Source organism: Nycticebus coucang, chromosome 14 (genome assembly GCF_027406575.1).
Source record: "Nycticebus coucang isolate mNycCou1 chromosome 14, mNycCou1.pri, whole genome shotgun sequence".
Lineage (NCBI taxonomy): Eukaryota > Metazoa > Chordata > Mammalia > Primates > Lorisidae > Nycticebus > Nycticebus coucang.
The window spans coordinates 53,104,533-53,125,554 of record NC_069793.1 but is presented as its reverse complement, the minus strand read 5'-3'; the positions used below and the strand labels follow the sequence as shown (position 1 = coordinate 53,125,554).

General features: G+C 44.3%; 1 protein-coding gene across 1 annotated transcript in view; it reads right to left on the bottom strand.

The window, feature by feature from the left end:
* GALNT18 (polypeptide N-acetylgalactosaminyltransferase 18) overlaps positions 1–21,022 on the bottom strand; it is a 359,927-nt gene that overhangs the window by 91,415 nt on the left and 247,490 nt on the right. The window contains exons 4-6 of the mRNA XM_053561579.1: positions 15,426–15,609; positions 13,638–13,835; positions 8,918–9,032 (exon numbers count right to left, since the gene is read on the bottom strand). Of these exons, the coding sequence (XP_053417554.1) occupies positions 8,918–9,032; positions 13,638–13,835; positions 15,426–15,609 (497 nt within the window). The remainder of the gene's footprint in view (positions 1–8,917; positions 9,033–13,637; positions 13,836–15,425; positions 15,610–21,022) is intronic.

Below are 21,022 nucleotides of genomic sequence, written 5' to 3'. Positions count from 1 at the left end.
TAGACTATTATTACCATATGGCTTTGGCTATAGTTCCTGTTCTTCAGCTTTCCTTGATTTTGCTTATTTTCTGAATCTGCTTCTTTGAGAAGAAAATTACTTCTTTGAGATACCTTATGGCCTTCCAATAAATTCCTTCTCTCTTTAAGTTATCCCCAGTCAGTTTTATTTGCTTACAACCTATATTCTTGGGTATCATTTGAAAACGAAGTTAATCAGGACTATAATACATATAAATTCATGCATGCTCTAAAAATTAAGGCACTGTATAAAATGTGTAGTATATTTTATGCACATAGGTATTTACATTTATAATAGAAAATGATCATATGTTTTATATAGAGTACTTTATAGTTTATGAAGTATTTAATTTCTTATTATCTTTATTGCTGAAAATAATGAGTATGATAATCAGATAATAAAACATAAGAATAAATTAACTTTTTTGGCCAAAGTAACTGTTTTTTTTTTTTTTTGGTGGTTTTGGGCCAAGGCTGGGTTTGAACCTGCTACCTCCGGCATCCTACCCCTTTGAGCCACAGGCGCCGCCCCAAAGTAACATTTTTAATCATATAACTCTATTAGGATATTAGTTTCTAGTTTGCTTATAGCACTGGATTGCTGTGCGTGATAAATAATTGTAGAATAATTGTAGGAAAACAATTTGAAAACATGGATGAAAGACACGGTCATTGTTATTTAGCTGATACAGAAGCAGCAGATGAACCTAGTGCAGGAACTAAAAGGATTCTGGATACCTGGTGACTATGTAATTTGTGAAGTCTGCTCCTTTCATCCTGGCCACGCCTTGTTGCTTCCGTCATCCCACAAGCTCTGTGGAATAGTCACTGGCATTTTGCTGGGGCATGTATAGGTACTAGGTTCTCCTTGGCTAAGAAAGAAGATTTAAGACAGAGGATGAAAACTGGTAGACTGCAGAAAGATTTCATGAGTTTAGAATAAACTCACTGTCCAAGGTTCTGAGAAATCTCAGGTGCAAATTTCTGTTTTATTATGCTATAAAAAGGCTACCCAGATAAGGTCCATGAAGGAGGATCTTAAATGATTCCTTGGTGCTCCCAAGGCCAGAAAGTGGAGCTTCCTCCATCCAGATGTGGCTCAGCCATATAGGGAGAAGAGGCAGAATCATTCACATTAAAGGATTCTACTCCCCATCAGACCTTATGATAAGGCTAAGAAAGAGTACTTAAAAGAAAATAAAAGAATAAAGGCAATGATCCAGTCATCAGAGCAGACAGGAAAAGGTCATTCTGGAAGCTGAAAAAGCAGTGGATATCCAGTCAAGGAGTCAGCGATTCACAGATATGCCCCAGTGGATATCCAGCAGAGAGTCCTGCCTGGCAGACTCTTCTCTGTAACACATTCCTGATGACAGCTCAATACAGTCGAGAGTCATCCACAGCTGGGGCACGGGGAGAGGAGAGATCTCTTAGCTGGCTGCCTGCTCTGACAATGGGTAGAGCATGGGCCACAGGGGTGGTGGCATTCTTTCCATCCTCATCCTACTGTTTTTGTTTCCAGTCCAGAATGGTGGAGACAGCTATTATTCATATTAAAAATTTAACCGATTTAAAGAAATGTAAACAGACTAAGCTTTCAGGTCAGTTTTTTCATGTCAATTCCATATAACTGAGAAGTTGCCTGTTTCAGGAGCAGAAATTTAACAAGCTTTACATTTTTCAAAAAAATCTTTAGATATGGGCATGCTCCTTTTGTCTTATTAAGTATACAGAATACAATTCAGATGCTTCTTTATGACCCAGGACTATTATTAAGATCATAAACAATTGTACTGTGCAACGTTGTGCAGTAAACCTAGGATCCGCCTTGATGTTTGGCTCTAGACGAAACAGATCCAGGCTGCTGTGAGGACGAACACCTATTACCTACTCTGTTCTATTTATGTTCAAATAATTTGCCTAAGTTTGGAATATTTTGTTCCTTGAAAGTTTGGCATCATTTGAAGGCAAAACCATCTGGTTCTAGTTTTTTATTTGTAACAATATTTTAAACAACTAATATAATTTATTTATTATAGGATAAATATACATTCTATTATTAATTCCTGTTCTTCATTATTGTTATTTACTGTTTTTATTCCGAAATTTTTCTAACTACTTATAGCATATTCTTAGATCAATAACTTTAAGCTTTTCTAATGTAAGAATGAGATGCTATAGAATTTCTCTTCTATGCTATTTTAACTGTATCTCACATAATGTAATATGTAGCCTCTTTTTCACTCAGTTCAAAATATTTCCAAATGATTGGGATAATTTCTTCTTTAACCCATGAGTCATTTAGAAATGTGTTTCACAATATTCACACATTTGGCTCTTGTCTATAATTTCTGGCTATGATCTTCTAACTTAATTCTATTGTGGTCAGAGTATATGTTTTATAGAATGCTAATGTGATCAACTTTCATAAAATTTCCATAAATATTCCAAGTGTATTCAGCAGTTGTTCAATGCAGTATTCTATATATTTCCATTTGCTTCAAACTATTCATTGTGTTGGTCTACCAATTATTTGGGGAAATTTATTAAAATCTTCCACCAGGTAAGTGGAGCTGCCAATATCTGCCTAAAATTGTTTATTTTTGCCTCATATTTATAAAATTAGGTGCACACAAGCTTATAATTGCCACATGTTCCTGCTAAATTGCACACTTACCATTTTGTAGAAATATTCTTTACTTGCACTAAAGCATGTTGTAATAGTCTTTGTTTCCTAACATTAATGTAACTACTGTAAATTTCTTTTTATTGGTATCTGTCTCTTATGACTTTTCCATCCTTTTAGATTTTAACTTTTCTGCATTATATTTCAGACATGTTTCTTATAAAAAGTCTATAGCTAATTAAAAAAAATCAAGTCTAAAATTATTTGTCTTTTTCTTAACCCATGCCAATTTAATCCATTTACTAATATATTTGGATTTATTCCCATCATCTTATTATGTGATTTCTCTACTTACAACCTATATTTCTACTTCTCTCTAGAATTCATTTTCATATTTTAATTTTTTTCTCTCTACTACTTTGGAAGCTCTGCTTTCTATATCTATGATTTTTCAAGGCTTCCCTGGAAATTTTAATATATCTACTTAAAGTCGACCAGATCCTTCCCATCCTCATTAACAACAGAGGCATTTAGCCAAGTATGATGTCTCACACCTGTAATCCAGCACTCCGGAATGTCAATGTGAGAGGAAGGCTTGAGGCAAAGAGTTGGAGACATGCCTGAACCAGACCAAGAACTCAACTCTTTTCTAAAGAATGGAAAAATTAGCCAGGCATGGTGCAGCCAGGCCTGCAGTCCCAGCTACTCAGGAGACTAAGACAGGAGTGTTGCTTGAGCTCAGGAGTTCAAGGTTGCAGTGAGCTATGACAAGGCCAGTACACTTTAGTCTAGGCAACAGAGTGAGACCTTGTCTCAGAAAATATATATAAATATATATATACACACACACACATATAGATATATATGTGTGTTCATATACATATATATACATATATGTAGGCATTTTAGAGCACCTTAATTCCAATCACTCCTTCCCAATTTATAATGCTATTGTCATCATTTATTGTAGTTTTCATAGCCCCACAAGACATTACTCATGTGTTATTCACCATCAATATTTCTTTAAAGTGACTCATATATTCGCCACTTTTGACATCATTCTTCTTCTTTTGTCTCAGATTTCCTTCTGAGATCATTTTCCTTAAAACTTAAGTATATAATGAATACTTAATTTTATTGAGGCTCTGTTAATAACAAACTGTCAGTTGTTGTGTGTCTGAAAATGACTTTATTTTATCCTAGTTTTTAAAGGATTTTTTTTGTGGGGGGGTTACACATACAGGCTGACAATTATTTTCTCTCAGTATATTTAATACATTATTCATGGTCATTGTTGCTATTGAAAAGTCAGCTGGTGTTCTAAGCATTATTGATTTTTAGTCTATCTTTACTCCTCACTGCTGTAAGATCTTCTCTTTGCCATAATAGATCTAGGTGTGGATATCTTTGTATTTACGCTGCTTTGGATAGGAAGACTTCCTGAATATGACGATTAATGTCTTTATCAGTTTGGGAGAATTTTAAGCTATTATCTCTTCAAATATTGCTTTTGCCAAACCTTTTCTCTCTCTCTTTTTTTCTTTTTTGTCTTTTGGGCAGATTTTGAATAATGTCTTGAGATTTATTTTCAGTTGATTAATTTTATTCCTTTAACAATGTCCATGTAGCTATTCAGCCCATCCATGGGGCTTTTATTTTATTATTATTATTTCTTTTCTTTTCTTTTTTTTTTTTTTTTTGAGACAGGTCTCAAGCTATTGCCCTGGGTAGAGTGCTGTGGTGTCACAGCTCACAGCAACCTCCAACTCTTGGGCTTAAGCGATTCTCTTGCCTCAGCCTCCCAAGTAGCTGGGACTGCAGGTGCCCGCCACAACACCCAGCTATTGTTTTGTTTTTAGCAGACCTGGGCCAGGTTCGAACCCACTAGCCCTGGTGCATGGGGTCAGCGCCCTACCCACTGAGCTACAGGCACTGCCATCCATGGGGCTTTTTGTTGTCATTTTTATATATTTTTCATATTTGAAATTCTACTTTCATCCTACTATGATTATTTTTACAGTCTCTTGCTTCTTGCTCATATTTTTCAACCTCTTCCTTTATTTATGTAAATATACAATGTATTTATATCCTGCGTCTAAAAGACTCAATAGCTGAAGACTTTGTGGACCAGATTCGGCTGTACACTGATATTGTGGGTGTTTGTCTTAGTACTTTCTTTTCCCCTTGTCTATTTTACGATGTTTTAAAACTGTGAACTCATATTCCTTGGAACCTTACCTGTGGGAATTTTGTGGCCTGGGTTAAAGGGGTCTTTCTCCAGAAACGTTTTATACTTTATATGAGAACATAAACCCTTGGAGTCCCAGCTTTATAGGCAGTGAGAGAAGCCTTGGTCATGGTATCCTATTCTCTGAATCCTGTGAAGTGAGAAAATGTAAGCTTAAAAGTCACCAGACTCTTCAAATATCACAGACCCAGCCTTTCTCCAGGTCACTACTTTCACTTACTTTTTGGTCTCTGTATTCGCTTCCTTGGGCTATTATAATAAAGTATCACAAACTGGGTCACCTAACACAACATGAATTTGTTCCCTCATAGTCCTGGAGGTTAGAAGTCTGAAATTAAGGTATTGGCAGGGCCATGTTCCATCCAACAGCTTTGGGTAATGACCCCTCCTGTCTGATCGTCCCAGGTGTTCCTGGTGACATCATGCCTCCAGCCTCTGCCTCCACCTTCATTCCACCATCTTCCCCTTGCCTCTGTGCCCAGATTTTCCTCTTTTTATAAGGACCCTCCCTAAGACAGTATGACCTCATCTTAACCTGATTGTATTCTCAAAGTCCTCATTTCCAAATACAGCACATTCACAGCTATAGGCAGTTAGTACATATTTTAGGGAGGACTCCATTCAACACATGGCAGCCTCCAACAATGTCTTAATGCCTTGCCAGCTCTTAAAAGCTTTCTTACATATTCTAGCACTTTTACAGTTATCTACATAATTTTTCTCTTTCCTATTCAGTGTCAGCTCTTATTTCTTGCTTGTTTCATCTGGGCTTGGCTGTAGCAGCCCCTTCCTTTTTTTCCGTTTGTATTGTGGACTTAGAAATCAGAAAAAAAATAAGAATGAAAAACAAGATGACTTTACATGGGGACTCAGTAGACATAACTGGGAATAAAGCAGAAGGAAAGTACAGCATGGACATTGCAATACCTTCCTTGAGGGAGGCTCAAAAGACTTTTACCCCTAGATCAATCGGGTGTATCCATCTAGACCTCTGAATCTTAAAGATCTGGGGTTGAATCCTTTCCCTTCCTTATATAAAGTGCATGAGCTTGAGAACATTTGCAAGCTCTTCATTTCACAGTTTCATCTGAAAAAAAGAAAGAGTATTGTAGTAACACCTGCTTCTTAGGATAGATAACAGAGGGCCCAAGTGTGACCCCTGGCATGGAGCAGGCACTCGTTAATTATGCAAACAGCTCATTTTCAGTGTTCCAAACAGGTACGGACTTTTGAATAAGTTGCTTGTGGATAAGGGAGGTATGACAAGCAATGTCTTTCATTTTTATACGCAATCCTGTGTTGTAATTAGGGCAGATATCCTATTTTATAGATGAGGAAAGTGAAGCCTTGAGATGTTAACTCACAAAACACAAAAGATAGGCAAACACTAATAACCACACAAAATGAGAAAATCCATCTTGGAGATGACTGCAGGTTCCGTGTTCCTTAAATGGGGAACTGAAATGCAAATGAACGCCTCCCTCCCTTTTGTGCTCAGTTCTGCCAGCTGACAGGTTATTGGGTCTCTGCATTAAAAGCCACCTTTCCTTCATCTCCAATGACACTTCCCATCTGTCAAGTGGAAGGAAAGAGATGGAGAGGAAAGAAAAAGCTAGACAACACTTTGCACTGTATTTTACCCCAAGATAATTTAGCTTATATTTGAGAGCCTTACCCAGGCCCACACTCCACAGTAGCTTAATAATCTAGAGATCGAAAAGCCAGAAATCTCCCCCACTCCATGATTGACTCTCACACATGTTGGAAGCAGAGTTCACAAATCTAATTCCTTTCTCCATTCGCAGACATTTTTACCCAGAGAACACAAGTGACTGGAGGCAGTCCTGCCCGCTCAGCCAATTCCTGACAGCAGCTCAGAGCAAAAAATATTATGTTTGGGGTGAGCGTTTATCCAAGAGCAGTGCTGAAATGAGATGTTGAGGGCACAAATGAGGAATAAATGACCGGTGTTGGAAGAGCTGGAGAAATGAGGGTGATTATGCAGGAGCTGTCCTCTGCGAATACATTAGCTCCCCAATAAGCCCATGCATTTTGATGGCCTCCAAAGCAATTTCTCAGAGTCTCAGTGAAGACAGGTGTCTGGAAATGTCTTCTAAGCTCAGTTTCAGATAAGCTGGTCCTGCTCCCAGTCCTCAGAGCCCGGGTCTGAAGTCTGGGAGGTGAGTCAGGCCCCACCCAGTGCCTGGCAGGTCATCACAGGTGGTGTGATGCTCACTGCAGGAGCTCAGTCTTTCCCTTAGGTTATGGGCTAGGGCTCTCCAGGGCCAGCTGCCTGCCCAGTGGGGTGGGAGGGCAAAGGAGGTTAGATGTGAGGGGAAGATGGATCCAAGTTGCAGACCTTCAGTGTGGACTGAGCAGAAGGAACTGAAGACCCAGATGTAGACATTGAGGCCAAAGGGGCAGCCAGAGGTTGCAGGAGGTAGGTCTGTATGGACGTGAGAGCAGTTGCAGGAAGGAGGAACAGCTCAGATGATCAATATGAGCACCAGTAGGTACAGGGTCCTCTCTAAGCACTTGAAAGCCTGTAGTGTGTGGGCATGTCAGGCTGCTTAGAGATTGTGAACTAAAATAAATCTTAACACTCCCTGCCAATGGCTGACTCCTAGAACCCCTTTTGGTCAAGGGGATTCCCCAAAACAGTTGCTAGCCAGGAGAAAGCAGATCAGGCATGCCTCGCCATGTCCCCCTCCCTTCTTAGAGATGTCTTTTGTGATTCATTAACAGGCTTAGGGTTCTACAAGACATACCCGCAGGCCCTCAGTGTACACAACAAACCACTTGAGTCTGAGCATATTCTGGTAGTTTGTCTCTGATTAATAGACCCTTATCTTAACTCAAGCATTTGTTTTCACTGATTCCTGGCTTATTAGACACAGCCCAACTCATTCAGCCAATTGTCAGATAAAGAATCTTTAAACCCACCTATCACACATAAGCCCCATTGCTTAGAGATGTCCCACCTATTTGAGCCAAACCAATATACGCCTTCCATGTATTGATTTATGACTTTACCCATAATTCCTGTCTCCCTGAAATTTATAAAATCAAACTGTAACCACTACAACCAATCCCTTTGCTCAAGGCTTCTTGGGTGTGGCTCTCGGCCATGGTCCTCAAGTTTGGCTCATAATAAACCACTTTGAATTATTTTACAGAGTATGCCTTCTTTTCCATTGCTAAGAAGACAGTGACCATCATGGGGTCTAATAGGGACATTCCCTGGGCAGAGAGATGTGTTTCCTTCTAGGAAAAGATCCTTCATCGTATCCATCATCAATCATGTTCTTTTCCCCTCATATAAAGGGAGGCTTCCACTCTAGATTTATCTTCCCATGGGCTTAGGGAAAGGAGCCAGGAAGACTAGGAAATTTTTCTGTAGGGTGAGGAATAAAAGAGAGCCTCTTGTGGATCTACACCATGAGCTGACAGCTGCAAAGTGTCCTGTGTTTTGCAACAAGAGAAGATAGTGAGGCAGGAATGGGCTTGTGGGTCTGGCTAATACTCGGTGGGTCAGCAGCCAGCATGGAGGGAGCATGGCTGTGTTTCATTTGTAACCCATTAGTTTATGTCCCTTTCAACAAAGTCTTTGGGAGTGTTCTGTGGGCCACCATGGAGAAGACAGAGAGTATGCGAGTGACAATCTCATTCCAGGGTCACTGTGAGGGTCACTCTTGTCCAGCCATCCTGTGATGACTATTGTTTCTTCCTGGCGCCCCTTTGCTCACCCCATGGGCCTAAGTGTGGTTTTAACAAAGAGGTTGCTCCTCCCCGGTGGGAGCTCTCCTGACCCTCCCCTGCCAGGAAGGCTCTGAACTCTTCTTCCTGAAAAATCAAGCGGCTCCTTCTCCTTCTGGCCCCAATCTCACACACGTGGACCAGAGTTCAGGATTAAACATTTAGAATCAGTCTGCAACTCTCAACCTTAAGCCCCTTTCTCCACCCCTGGACTCATTGGTCCTTGTGGGAGCTGAGCCCAGCCCTGTGGTGAGAAACCCCACTCACCCTGATCCCGAGCTCGACATTCTCACCCCCGTAGACCTCCATGCCCTCGTCCAGCAGGCCAATCTCCTGGAAGTACTGCCGGTCCACAATGAAGCAGCCAATGAGGGCAGGGCTCCTGCAGGGGTGGACAGAGAGGCTGTGGTAAGCAGAGGGGCTGTCTCATGGAGTTGTAAGGGCGGTAGGGCCTTCCTAGCGGGCCTTCCTAGGGGGGAATCTGACCCCCTCTCTACCTTTGCTGCCAGAGTTGGGGTGAGCCTCATTCTTGGAGTGATCCTTAACCCTGGGTCTGGCCTCCCCAACTCTGCAGAAAATCTGTTTCATCAGAGCAGGGGCAGACAGCTCCCATCCTGGGATCAGATATCACTGTCAGCTATCACTTGCACATGTGTCAGGCCCGAGGCGTGGTGCTCAGCTTTCCAGTCCAGATTGATCGTCTGTCTCCAACTGGCCTGACTCTGACCTTTGCACAGCCAGTCACTATCTCTGCCTTGACACCCCAGCCCACTGTCCTGCCCTTGCCCAACTTGGGTTCTGCATGTCAACCTCAGTTTACTTAGATTAGCTGAGAGCAGGTTGCAAAGAGCTTTGAAGAGCATAGGTAAACAATGTGGAGTTAGTCCGTAGGGAAAGGGGTGGCCATGAGGAACTGTGAGCAGGAGTGGTATGAATAGATCTGTGTTTAAAAAGAAAATATTCAGGCAGCTGTTGGGTGACTGACCGGAAGAGATGGAATGGAAATGGAGGAACCCAGTTGGGAAGCTTGTTGTGGTATACAGGTGTGAGATGACGAAGACGGGATCAGAATACCAGGAATGGAGACAGCAATCACTTAAAGACAGATTTAGATGTAAAATCAGCAGAACTTCCAATCAGAAGAACTATGAGGGGGAGAGATTGGGAGGAACCTGGGTGGCAGCCAGCTTTCTGGGTTGGATGATGGTGGGTTGGGAGCTACTCGTCAATAAGGGGTTTAGAAGGAACTGGCTTCAGCAGCATTCCACGCTGGGAAAACTGACCTTACGCTTCCTGTGGGATGTCAGGGGAAAATTTCCTACAGGCAGGGCTTAGGTAGATGGGCTGAGTCTGGAATTCAATAGGGGTCTTAGGTTGGAGGAACTTGCCAACAACTATAGGTCCAGGAGCTGGAAAGCCTTTGCTCCCTCCATGGGAAAGTGAGCTCTGTGCAGCCTCCCAGCTCCCAGGGCAGGACCTCAGAGAGCGATCCACATCAGGTGAGTCAGCACCAGTGCATGGGGCTGCTTCTCTGCCGAGAGCATTACCTATGCAATGTCTTTGAATTGTTCTGTTCCACAATGAGACCATTTCTAGCCTTTGCCTGGCATTTTAACAGCCCAGTGTCTAAAGGACTTGGGTGGTAGGGGGGCGAGGGTAGCAGAGAAGGAGAAATGAAGAATCCTCAGTGATGAGAAAACTGTCCGTCAATCACATGCAAATAGATCTGTCTTCGAAATTGGAAACTCATCAAGGTGAAGGAAAGGCTATTTTGCAGGCCATTTACCTGGGGAATGCAGATGCCTAAGGCTGCTCTGACAGAGACAGGCACCCTGAGGTCACTGCCGCTCCTCCTTTCAAATTACCAATTTTATTTGGAATAGAAGGCTTCTTCCTGCACAGACTGCAGGCATCTTTGGCAGTCTAAGCACCTCTCTTAAAGCAAGCTGAGTCCCTGCTTTGGCAGAGGACACTAAACCCAAGCCTTGGAGGTAATCACTCTGGGGAAAAATCCCCCTCTGTGTGTCTGAGAGAAGTTCCCTAGCCTCTCTGGGCCTCCAACTCCACATCTGCAACATGGGATCCCTTGTAATCTCATGCAGACTAAATTAAATGATGCAAAGCACCCAAGGGCTCCTGGACATAACTGACATTCATTTAAAAGATACCCTATGGGGTGGCACCTGTGGCTCAGTCAGTAGGGTGCCGGCCCCGTATGCCGAGGGTGGTGGGTTCAAACCCAACCCTGGCCGAACTGCAACAAAAACATAGCCGGGCATTGTGGCGGGCGCCTGTAGTCCCAGCTGCTCGGGCTGAGACAGGAGAATCGTGGAAGCCTAAGAGTTGGAGGTTGCTGTGAGTCCTGTGATGTCATGGCACTCTACTGAGAGCGGTAGAGTAAGACTCTGTCTCTACAAAAAAAAAAAAAAAAGATACCCTATGGTTGTATATTGAAGAAGCCCAGAGAAAAGTCCTATGTAAGTGCAGGATGGTTTAGAAGAATCAGCCTGGCAGAGTGGGGTGACTGCCTTTTCCCCTTGCATTCCTGCCTTGCTGGGCCAGGACACGCAGGGAGAAGCCAGTTCCAGATAGGGAATGAACAGAATCTGAAGCAGTTGCTTTGGGATGAGCACAGGCCACCTCAGTGGTCGGTTATTAACTGGCGAGGGCATTAAATGGACTCAATCAGCCTGAAAGTGTTATTGATTTATGCTCTGCATCATTCCTGAAAGGGTTAGAAATAGCTTATGAGAAAATGTAAAATACATTGGAAACTATAAATAGAGAAATATCTGAAAAGGCCCAAAGATTATAATTGGGGGTCCAGCTAGAATACAGGTATAGGCTGAGGTCGTCCTCCACTATTCTTAAAGTAGACCCAAAAATTTGGCTCTGAGATTCCTGTTGGCCAAGGTGAAAATGAACGTACATGGCCTTAGAAATAAAATGTGTGTATAATTCTCACGTGAAATGTCATACTGAAGGATTCATCAGGGATAGCAAGGCTTTCTCTGACTGATAGTTTTTAAAAAGTTTCTCATGTGGATCTTTTTTTTTTTGCAGTTTTTGGTCGGGGCTGGGTTTGAACCCACCACCTCTGGCATATGGGGCCTTCGCCCTACTCCATTGAGCTACAGGCACCGCCCTCATGTGGATCTTCTTTAAAGGATCACTTAAGGATCTAGTGAACATCCATCTCAAAGACATCTCTTTATCTTTTCAGAAGGCAATAGAAGATATTGCTGGGTTTTTAAAATAGTTTACACCATGTGTGGGCAAAACCCTAACGTACTGCACCAAAGAAAAAAGAGCTGAGATGGGCCAAATACATTTGTATAAATCATAGCTTTTTGTGGAGTTGTCTTCATGTAGGAATTAAACTAGGAATGTTCTTCCAAAAATCTCCCACAAATGTAATTTCTCTCAACCAAGTTTTTGATAAAAATTGAATGATAGAAAATTGGAGGTTGAGAGGACCGTTTCTGGCAAGGACCTAGAATGTAGGTTTGCTAAGTAAGATTGATCCGTTTAGAGATGAGCAGAACAGAAACAACTAACACCAATGCAGTCTTCTGCAAGAACGCTCATGGCTGCCTGGTGGTGCACCTCCCTCCAATAGCATTTAGCAAATCTAGAATCAGAAATTGGTCACACCCATTTCTGCCAACTAGCCACATCCCGCAGCCAACTAGCTGTGTAGATCTTGCCTAGCTTCACTGCCCAGCTATTCTCGTCCCTCAGTCTTGCTCTCCCCATCTTGTGCAGCAGAGTTAACCCAAGGAGTTGTCCTCAGGTTATAATCAAATGAGACCACATATGTGAGAGACCCTCGTCCACAGCGGACTCCCAACAAATTTTTAACACCACAAAGTTGTGGCAGGGGCCTAGCAGAGTAGGGAACAGTGGTAACCAAAGAAAGTAAAGTGGGGTTGTCTTCCATATTGTTTTAAATATGAATGTATTCTTTTCTTCTGGCAAGGAAAAATGTGATCTTAGGGAATTGCTTACTTTCAATTAAATTTTTCATCATCTTTCTCTCTCATGTAATACAAAGCAACTTCTAATCAGCTTCTAATCTCTTACCTTCTAGGAACTATCCCTGGGGCCACCTTTGCTTCTGTGTGTTTAACAGGCAGGCCTTGGCAGGAAGCATAAAGATACCCACCCTATCACCCACAGGGGACAGGAATAAGGGCTGGTGGGTGTAGGTATTTCCGGAGAACTGACCTCTGACCCGTAAGCAGAGGCTGAAGGCGGGGGTACGGGGTGGGGGGGGGAGTAAGCTGTCAATGGAGTGTCTAGGAAAACAGCAGCAAAGGCAGGAAGAGTCTGGGATCTTGAAATGCAGTTTTGAAATACTTTTGTCTGAGTCCTACAAAATAAAACTCCAAGATCATCATGGTATACCTGGTCCTGTGGGGTCTGGTCTTGCCTGTCTGGCCTTCCCGATTCAGCCCGGGGCTGTGTGGTTTACTCCCTCTTTCTAGTCCATTTGAACCTTCTCTGTGTCTAAAAACTGCACATATGGGTGCTGACTCCCCAACCTCACCATGACCTACTCACTCTTAAAAACAAGTGCAAAGGCTACCCTCTCTGAAAAGCATTTCTCCACTCTCCACGCGGTTTCTGCCTACATGGTAGAATCATTTTTTTATTCCAATGATTTTTTTTTCTGTCTTCACTAGACTCCAGGCTTTGGGGGGCAGGAACCAAAGCTTAATCACTCTGGATCCCTGGTATTGAGAACAGCAGTTGGCACCCAGCAGGTGTCTCATGGAGATGTGGAAATGAGCAATTCAGGGGCTGTGAATGGATTCCGGGATCATCAGAATCTTGGAACAATGACTGAAGATCATGCTGTAATTCCTTCCTACCCTCTCCACCCCCTGCTGTTCCCACAATGGGGCTCCAGCTGGAGAACACTTGGGCTTCAAGGGGGGCCAGGCCTGGCAGTCTGAGCAGAGAGCCCCAGGTGAGGATGCTTTACCTGATGGGGGCTGTTGAGTTCTCCAGCTTCCACCAGGACTTGGGGGGATTTAGGTAGCGACACCACAGCTCCCAGTCAAAGCCCTGCGCAGCCAATGGGTACTCTTCTATCTCAAAGTTATCATATTTGATGTTATCAAAGGAGGGTGAGATGATCCGTTTCCGGTTCTCCTTTATGCGGGTGAGTACAGGTTCAGCCCTGAGCAAGAGGGAGCGAGACAGAGAGAGAGAGAATCACTGCTGCCATGGTGGACAACAACCAGATTAGCATCTCCCCCAGTGGAGAGGTGCACTGCCTGCTGGGAAGGAGCCCCTGTTAAACTTCCCATCCCCTGGGGATTTCTGGGATGGCAAGAGGCCTGGCCACTCCTTCAGTGTGTTCAGACCTGAGCTGAGAGATTCTTATTCCAGCCAGCTCTGCACCTGCTTGCTTTCCCTTTCTCTGATAGGAAAAAAACCCCAAAACTTAAAAAAGAAAAAAGAAGAAAGAAACAGATCTGAAGTTGTAGCTTTCAACTCAGCTTTGATTTTGCTAGCATTCAATGTATCCATCTAGAGGAAAAGACAGATGGGAATGGCGGAGACTCAGAGGTGAAAGCAAACCTATGTCCACTGTCCATGCAATGCTGCCCTAGAACGTCAGCTGAGCCCCCACCCCTCAGTGTTCCCCAACTGCCCAGGTGGGGCACCAGGGCTTTCCCAGAGAGACAGGAGGCCCATGCAGGCACCAAGCAAGCAATGTGTGCAGACAGGAATGATAAGCTTCTCATTAATAATACATTTGGTGCATAATTGTTTATTCAAATCAGCTTGAAATAGTAAGTGTCCCTCTTCTATTCTGGCCATAAATCCAATGAAAATGCTTTTTAAATAGTTGCAAATGGCAAGGATGGGCTTCAACTATAAAAAAATGGCTGTGCGCAGCCTTCGTTTGGGCCTGTCACGCTGGAACCCTGTGTGGGCTGTGTGTGTGCCCTGTGGCTCCTGTCTGCTAAAGAGCCTGCCTCACCCGCTCCAGGGAGGGGAGCCGGAGTCTGAGGAGAGCTGACCCAGCACCATCAGACATTGGTAAAATGGCTGGCAACCTACTTGCCCTGGCTACAAGCAGTCATCCCACTGTCCCAACAAGGCCCCAGGCAAGGCCACACACCATGGGCTGCCCTACAAGATGTGAACGTGGCTGCTTTAGCCTACTTGGCCATAGCCATGAGGCATTTTGTCCGTCCCTTGCCCTATACAGCACTCAGCGGCCCTGAACAGAGAAAGAAAGAAGTTCAAAGACTTAGTTTCACTATAGAAAGAGTCTGAGATTGTGTGCTACCTCTGACCCTGCACTTGGGAGAGCTCAGGGCTGACACCAAGCCTTCCCCCACCTCTGCCCACTTGGTCTTGGCCCTGTCTGTGGGGAGGGCTTCTGCCTCCTGTCTGGTCCAGCTATACTTTCCTCCTGGTGTCGGAGACCCATCCTCAGCTGGTAGGCAGGCGCCTCTGCTTTATCTTGACAACATACCATCTCTCTGGTCACACTTGCCTGGTGCCCAAGCCAGCCAGAGCCACACTTGTTGTCACCATACCCTTTAGGCCCTGTGTGCTAACCTGTTGACTCTGACCAACCCTGAAGTGCCAACCCTGTTGCTTATGTCACACACATACCCCCGTCTCACCTGTTCCCAAAATCTTCTCCTCTCCCTCCAGCCTGTGACTGAGATCCCAGCATGCTTTGCTCCCACAGGTGCTGAAGCCCCTGACTCCACCACTGGGACACCTCTCCCCTCCCCGGGGGCCTTACCAGCCTACATTGAACTCCACATGAGCATCAAAAAGCGCCACCACAGGGGCAGTGGCCGCCCGCCAGCCGCTGACCCTGGCACGGATGAGGCCCTCTTGCTTGCTGTGGCGCACGACTTTGATGAAGCCCGGCTTCTGGCCATTCACTTTGTCCACGTATGCCGTCAGCTTCTCCTTCAGTTCCTCTGTTGCAGGGGAAACACATCCTTAGCAAGGTGGGGGTTGGGGGCACAGGGGGCAAACAAATATTCACTCTGTTAGGGTAAACTGACCCCCAAAGAGGCTAGAGGGCCCAGCCCCCTCCTTGGTCTTCCTCGGTATTCCCCACGGTGACCAGCGCGGCTCAGCTTTGAAGGGAACAATTGAGGGGAAAACACCATTGACTTGAGCCCCAGCCCCACGCACGGCATCAGGTGCCTCGTACACTATTGCATCATTTTCACAGCAGGTCAGTGGGAAAATAGTGGCTCAGAAGAGTGTAGCCATTTCTCCAACACCCTACAGCCTGTGAGTGGCACCGTGCAGATGTCTCATGACTTGAAGAGCCATGTTCTCTCCTCATGAGCTGGGCTGCCCCCTTCCCAGCACTCTTCATCAGTGCTCCCACCACCCCAGGGAAAGCCCCATTAGCAGAGACCCAGCCCGGGCCCCCTCTCCACTGGGGTCTCCATCTTTCCAGGAAGGGGTGGCCAGGAGGTGTGCCCCTGTGGACATTAATTTGCTGCCTTCAGTTGCTGAGCCAGGCTGAGCATTTGATGTTTCTGCTCCTTCAACTGCAAATGGGGCTTGAGGCAACAGAAATGGGCCTCAGTAGGGTCCCTTCCCTCTCAGCAAGTGGGAGCACATCAGCCACGTTGATTATGTTTTCCACAGCAGCTAAGGCAATAGCCCATGACAGCCCTACTGATTGCTTGGATGGGATTTTAAAGTTCATTTCGAACTATTTACCCCCCTCAAGGTATGAATCCCCCTGACTATTCTACGTAGTCCATTCCTTTTAGGGCCACTTCAACTATTCTGACCTCCAAATGCCAGGGTCCCTCAAACTTCCATTCATTAGTTCCCTGGGACCTGTTTTGAAGCCACTGAAGAAAGATTTAGTCACTTTTCCGCAAAACCAGCCACTAGAGTGGCAGACCATCCTTCAGTCCTTGCTGAGGACTTCTCTAGGTCAAATTCCTTCAGTTCTTTCTTATGTTCCTCAAATTTCATGAGTCCCAATTCTTTAATCATGTTGAAATTCCCGCTAAATAAGTTAGTGTTTATATCTCTTAAATTATGCACCCAGAAGTTGATGTAATACTTCTCTTTTAAATTATGCATCCAGAATTATGGATACTTAGTCTTGGCCCTGTCTGTGAGGTGGGCTTCTGCCTCCCACCTGGTCCAGCTGTACCTTCCTGGTGTCAAAGCCCCATCCTCAGCTGGTGGGCAGACACCTCTGCTTTATTTTGAGAACCTACCCTCCTCTCTGGTCACACTTGCCTGGTGCCCACATAATACTTTTGAAGTAAAATAGGCTATAAAGAATACAGAGAACTAATCACCTCCCTTAATTTAGAGCCTATGCTCCTATTAATATAATCTAAAACCACATTGATTTTGACCACTTTTGACTCAAATTAAGCTCACTGGAAATGTACCTGTTTTTTTTTTTTTTTCCTACTTTTATTTTTTTGTGTGTGTGTGGTTTTTGGCCGGGGCTGGGTTTGAACCTGCCACCTCTGTCATATGGGACTGGCGCCCTACTCCTTGAGTCACAGGCGCCACCCGGAAATGTACCTGTTTTTACATGGTACTACTGAGGCCTCCTTCATCTTGTATGTGAGTATACATACGTAGATACATGTACTTGTGTGTGCACACATGTACACACGCACACCTGAGTCAAAACAAATCATCTTACATTTAATCTTATTTAATTTGACCTTTCTGAAGAGTCACATGATTTGCCTTTTGTTATCTAGTCCTTCCAGCTTTCCAGCTTCTGCAAAAGTGATGAGCATATGGCCTTTATTGTCATTCAAGTCATCCTTTTAAACAGCATCACTTTTTTGTCCTAAACTAAGGCCAGAGGGGGCCGGCAGGTGCTCTCCTTCCAGGCTGGAGAAAATTCAGCAGACTTTTGGGCTGCCGATGACATGCTGTAGATCTTACTGTAGTCTACAGAAAATGACCTCATGATCTCTGACTGCCGCAGCTGACTGGGGAGGCTACTGTCTCACAAATGTCAGTACATGGGCCACAGAGCTATATAACTCAGTATACCCCATGCTTACAAGGCCCTAAGCACCATTGCCAGGAGGCTTCTTAAAACATTTACTGCTTCATCACTTCAAAGGTCCATTTCTCATACATCTTTTTTGAAAATTTTCAACAGAGCTCATAAAGCCTGATAGTTGGGCTTTTGATAGAGGCAGTTAAGTGGTGAGTGCCCAGAACTTGGAGTGAGAAGTAGGCTAGTGCCAATGACCTGTTATACAACCCCTTCCACTGCCCCCAGGGTACATAACTGTCCCTTCTCTTCCTCCCCTTTAGGTAAAGCTGATGGGATGGCTATGGTATTGATGGGAGCAGGCCCTGCGTAGTTACTATATAATGGTCCCCCGTGAATCCCACCTCACTAAATTCACATCCCATGTGGCTGCCTAACATGCTGAATCTGGGACTGGACCCACTGTGCAAACCCCAGGCCTAGTCTAGAAGGGGTCTGCGTTTGCTTGCCTGCTGCCCTAAGTAAGGCAGCCTTTGCTACCTTGAGGGGCCCAGGAGTCCCCAGTCATTTAGGCCACCCCACTGAGGCCCCAGACAAGCCACCAGCTGATCACAAATGCCTGGGAAAGCCCAGCTGACACCATCAGAGACAAGCGTTTATTGTAGGATTCGGAGCCAACGAATGGTTGGTATTTTATGCCACCAACTTCTGGATAACCAGTGTCTGTTGATCTGGTCTGGCGCTGGGGTTAAATAAGACTGGGAAGTCCTGATGCACAGGAAATGAAGTAGGATGCAGAATGCCAGCTCAGAGGGTGGCATCAAGAGATGGAAGGCTTTGATACATGTAGGAGCTACTTGGCCCTTTGTAGCACTGAGCTCTGTTGACATCGAACTAGAATAAAGGTTTCTAGGGGATCAGCTAGTGAAAAATTCTGTTCCTAGTCAACTGCAGCTTAAACACGTGTTGTTAATTAGAACAGGGAATTCTTTTTAGCCCCAAACAAAACTGCTATCCAAAAACGAGAAGAAAGAAAAAGTCTCAAAATACTCTGGGTGATACTAGTGCAGTCTGTGCAAAGTGTCTTTATCTACAGTAGAACCTCCATAGTTGACCTACATTGATCACCTCCTTAAGATGACCAAATTTTCATGGACCAGACATGTACAGTATTAGTACAGTAGGCCTAGTTCCTTATGTTGACCACCTCCATATGCTGACCAGTTTGTTACAGTTCCTTGGATGGTCAACTTACAGAGGTCCTGCTGTAATTAGGTTTTCATGTTTTCCTTTAACCTTTATTAATTCCCAAAGCAAGAAAGAACTATCAAAAAAGGACTTCTGCATTTTTGGGAACACTGTTCTCCAAGATATTGCCTGTTGTAATATATATATATATATATATATATCCTGTTAAATATTGTATACATACACATAAATAATACCACTTAGAAGTTAACTAAAGTTCTTTAGCTTGGAGCTAAAGAATTTGTGTTTTTCCTTATACCTAAATGCAAGCACATAACCTATCATATTTGCCTTCTTGCTAAGGCTGTCAGGAAGCTCCGAGACAAATACACTGACTAATCACAGGATCCCTGCTATTGCTAAAGATTTGGTTTTCAAGTTCTAGTTTAATAGCTGAATTATCTTTTGTTTTTTTTTGAGACAGAGTTTCACTTTGTTGCCTTTGGTAGAGTGCTGTGGTATCATAGCTCAAAGCAACCTCAAACTCTTGGGCTCAAGGGATCCTCTTGCCTCAGTCTCCCAAGTAGCTGAGGCTACAAACACTGCTACCACCTTTGGCTAGTTTTAGAGGCAGGGTCTTGCTCTTGCTCAGGCTGGTCTCAAACTCCTGAGCTCAGGTGATCCACCCCACTCAGCTTCCCAGAGTGCTAGGATTATAGGCATAAGCCACAGTGCCCACCTTGCATTTATTTTTTTCTCTTGTATAAGCTGCCTTTAATTTTTTTTTGAAATCTATACATAACGAAGTATCTCGGTAGGCCAGGGAAAGAGTACATAATTATGGAAGGAAAAGGAAAGCTATATTTTGTGTTTGTTTTAATGTGTTGGGAAAAAGAGCAGGTAGGGAGTCTGCTTGCTGTGACTTTGCCAAATTGTGTCAATGCGAAGCTGTCGATGGCCAGTGTTGACAGAGAAATACAATTTGCACCCTGCATGGGACCAGATGTCACCCTGCTTGTGTTGCTGTTCCAGCCCTCTCTTGCTATCCACAAATCTCTGCTCTGCTAACATCTGAAGGACCTCTGTAAACCAACACTCCAGAAACAGTGCTGATGAAATACCCTTCACCTTCTGGGCGATCACAGGCCTCGCCCCACATCCCCGCATGGAGCCTCTTCTCAGAGCCAGCAAAACACAGGCTGCTTGCAGCTCTCACTGCTTCAGATGCCAAGGAAACACGAGGGATTCAACAGCCTGACCAGACAGAGCCTTTCCCCCCTCCCTATCTATGTACCTCCATTGGTCCCAGAATAAGTGGTTAGCTCCAAAGAACATAGGCTGAGCAGGAAGAAGCTGGCCCATGGCTGTTAATCTGATTTACACACTTAATGGGACATTCTGATCTCATGTGTAAAGGAAACTAAGGATCAGGAAGTTGATGCCAGTGGGGCTTTGCTCTTTGAAAGACCATAGGCATTTCCAGCCTTGCTATGGAGAACCAAATCCAGACCTTTATCTATTCCTCCCACGCTGCATCAGAAGATCATCTCCTACATCTGCTCTAGGTGTTAGGGGTCTAGGGGTGGAGGGAGAGGCCACCAATTCATTTATTCATTCATTCATTCAACAAACACTGAGCACTTACTATGTAGCAGGCACTGATCTTGTTGCTGTGGCTACTGCTGTGAACAGACAGTTGGCAACGTACTGAATGCTTGTGCTTCTCCCCAATTCGTACGTGAAATCCTAACTCCTGGTATTATGGTACTAGGAGGTGGCACCTTTGGTAGATAATTCCGTCCCGAGGGTGTAGGCCTTGTCTCAGTTCACTTTGTGCAGCTATAAAAGAATATCCGAGACTGGGTAATTTATAAAGAACAGAAATTTATATCCTTTCCTCCTGGGAAGTCCAAAATCAAGGTGCTGGGCCTTCAGTGTCCGGGGAGGGCCTTGCTGCCTCCTCGCATTTCGAAAGAAGAAGGGCAAGCTCACGTAAAGCTTCATGAAGTGCTTTTTAAAGAGCCTAACCCCATAAACAAGAGAGAAGTCCTCATGGCCTCCTCACCTCTTCAAGGACTCGCCTTTCAATTCTGTCACATTGGCAACACTCGAATTTTGGAGTGGACATACTTAAACTACAGTAGTAGGCCTAACAAAGGGGATCGGTGCTCTTATACAAGGGACCACAGACAGCT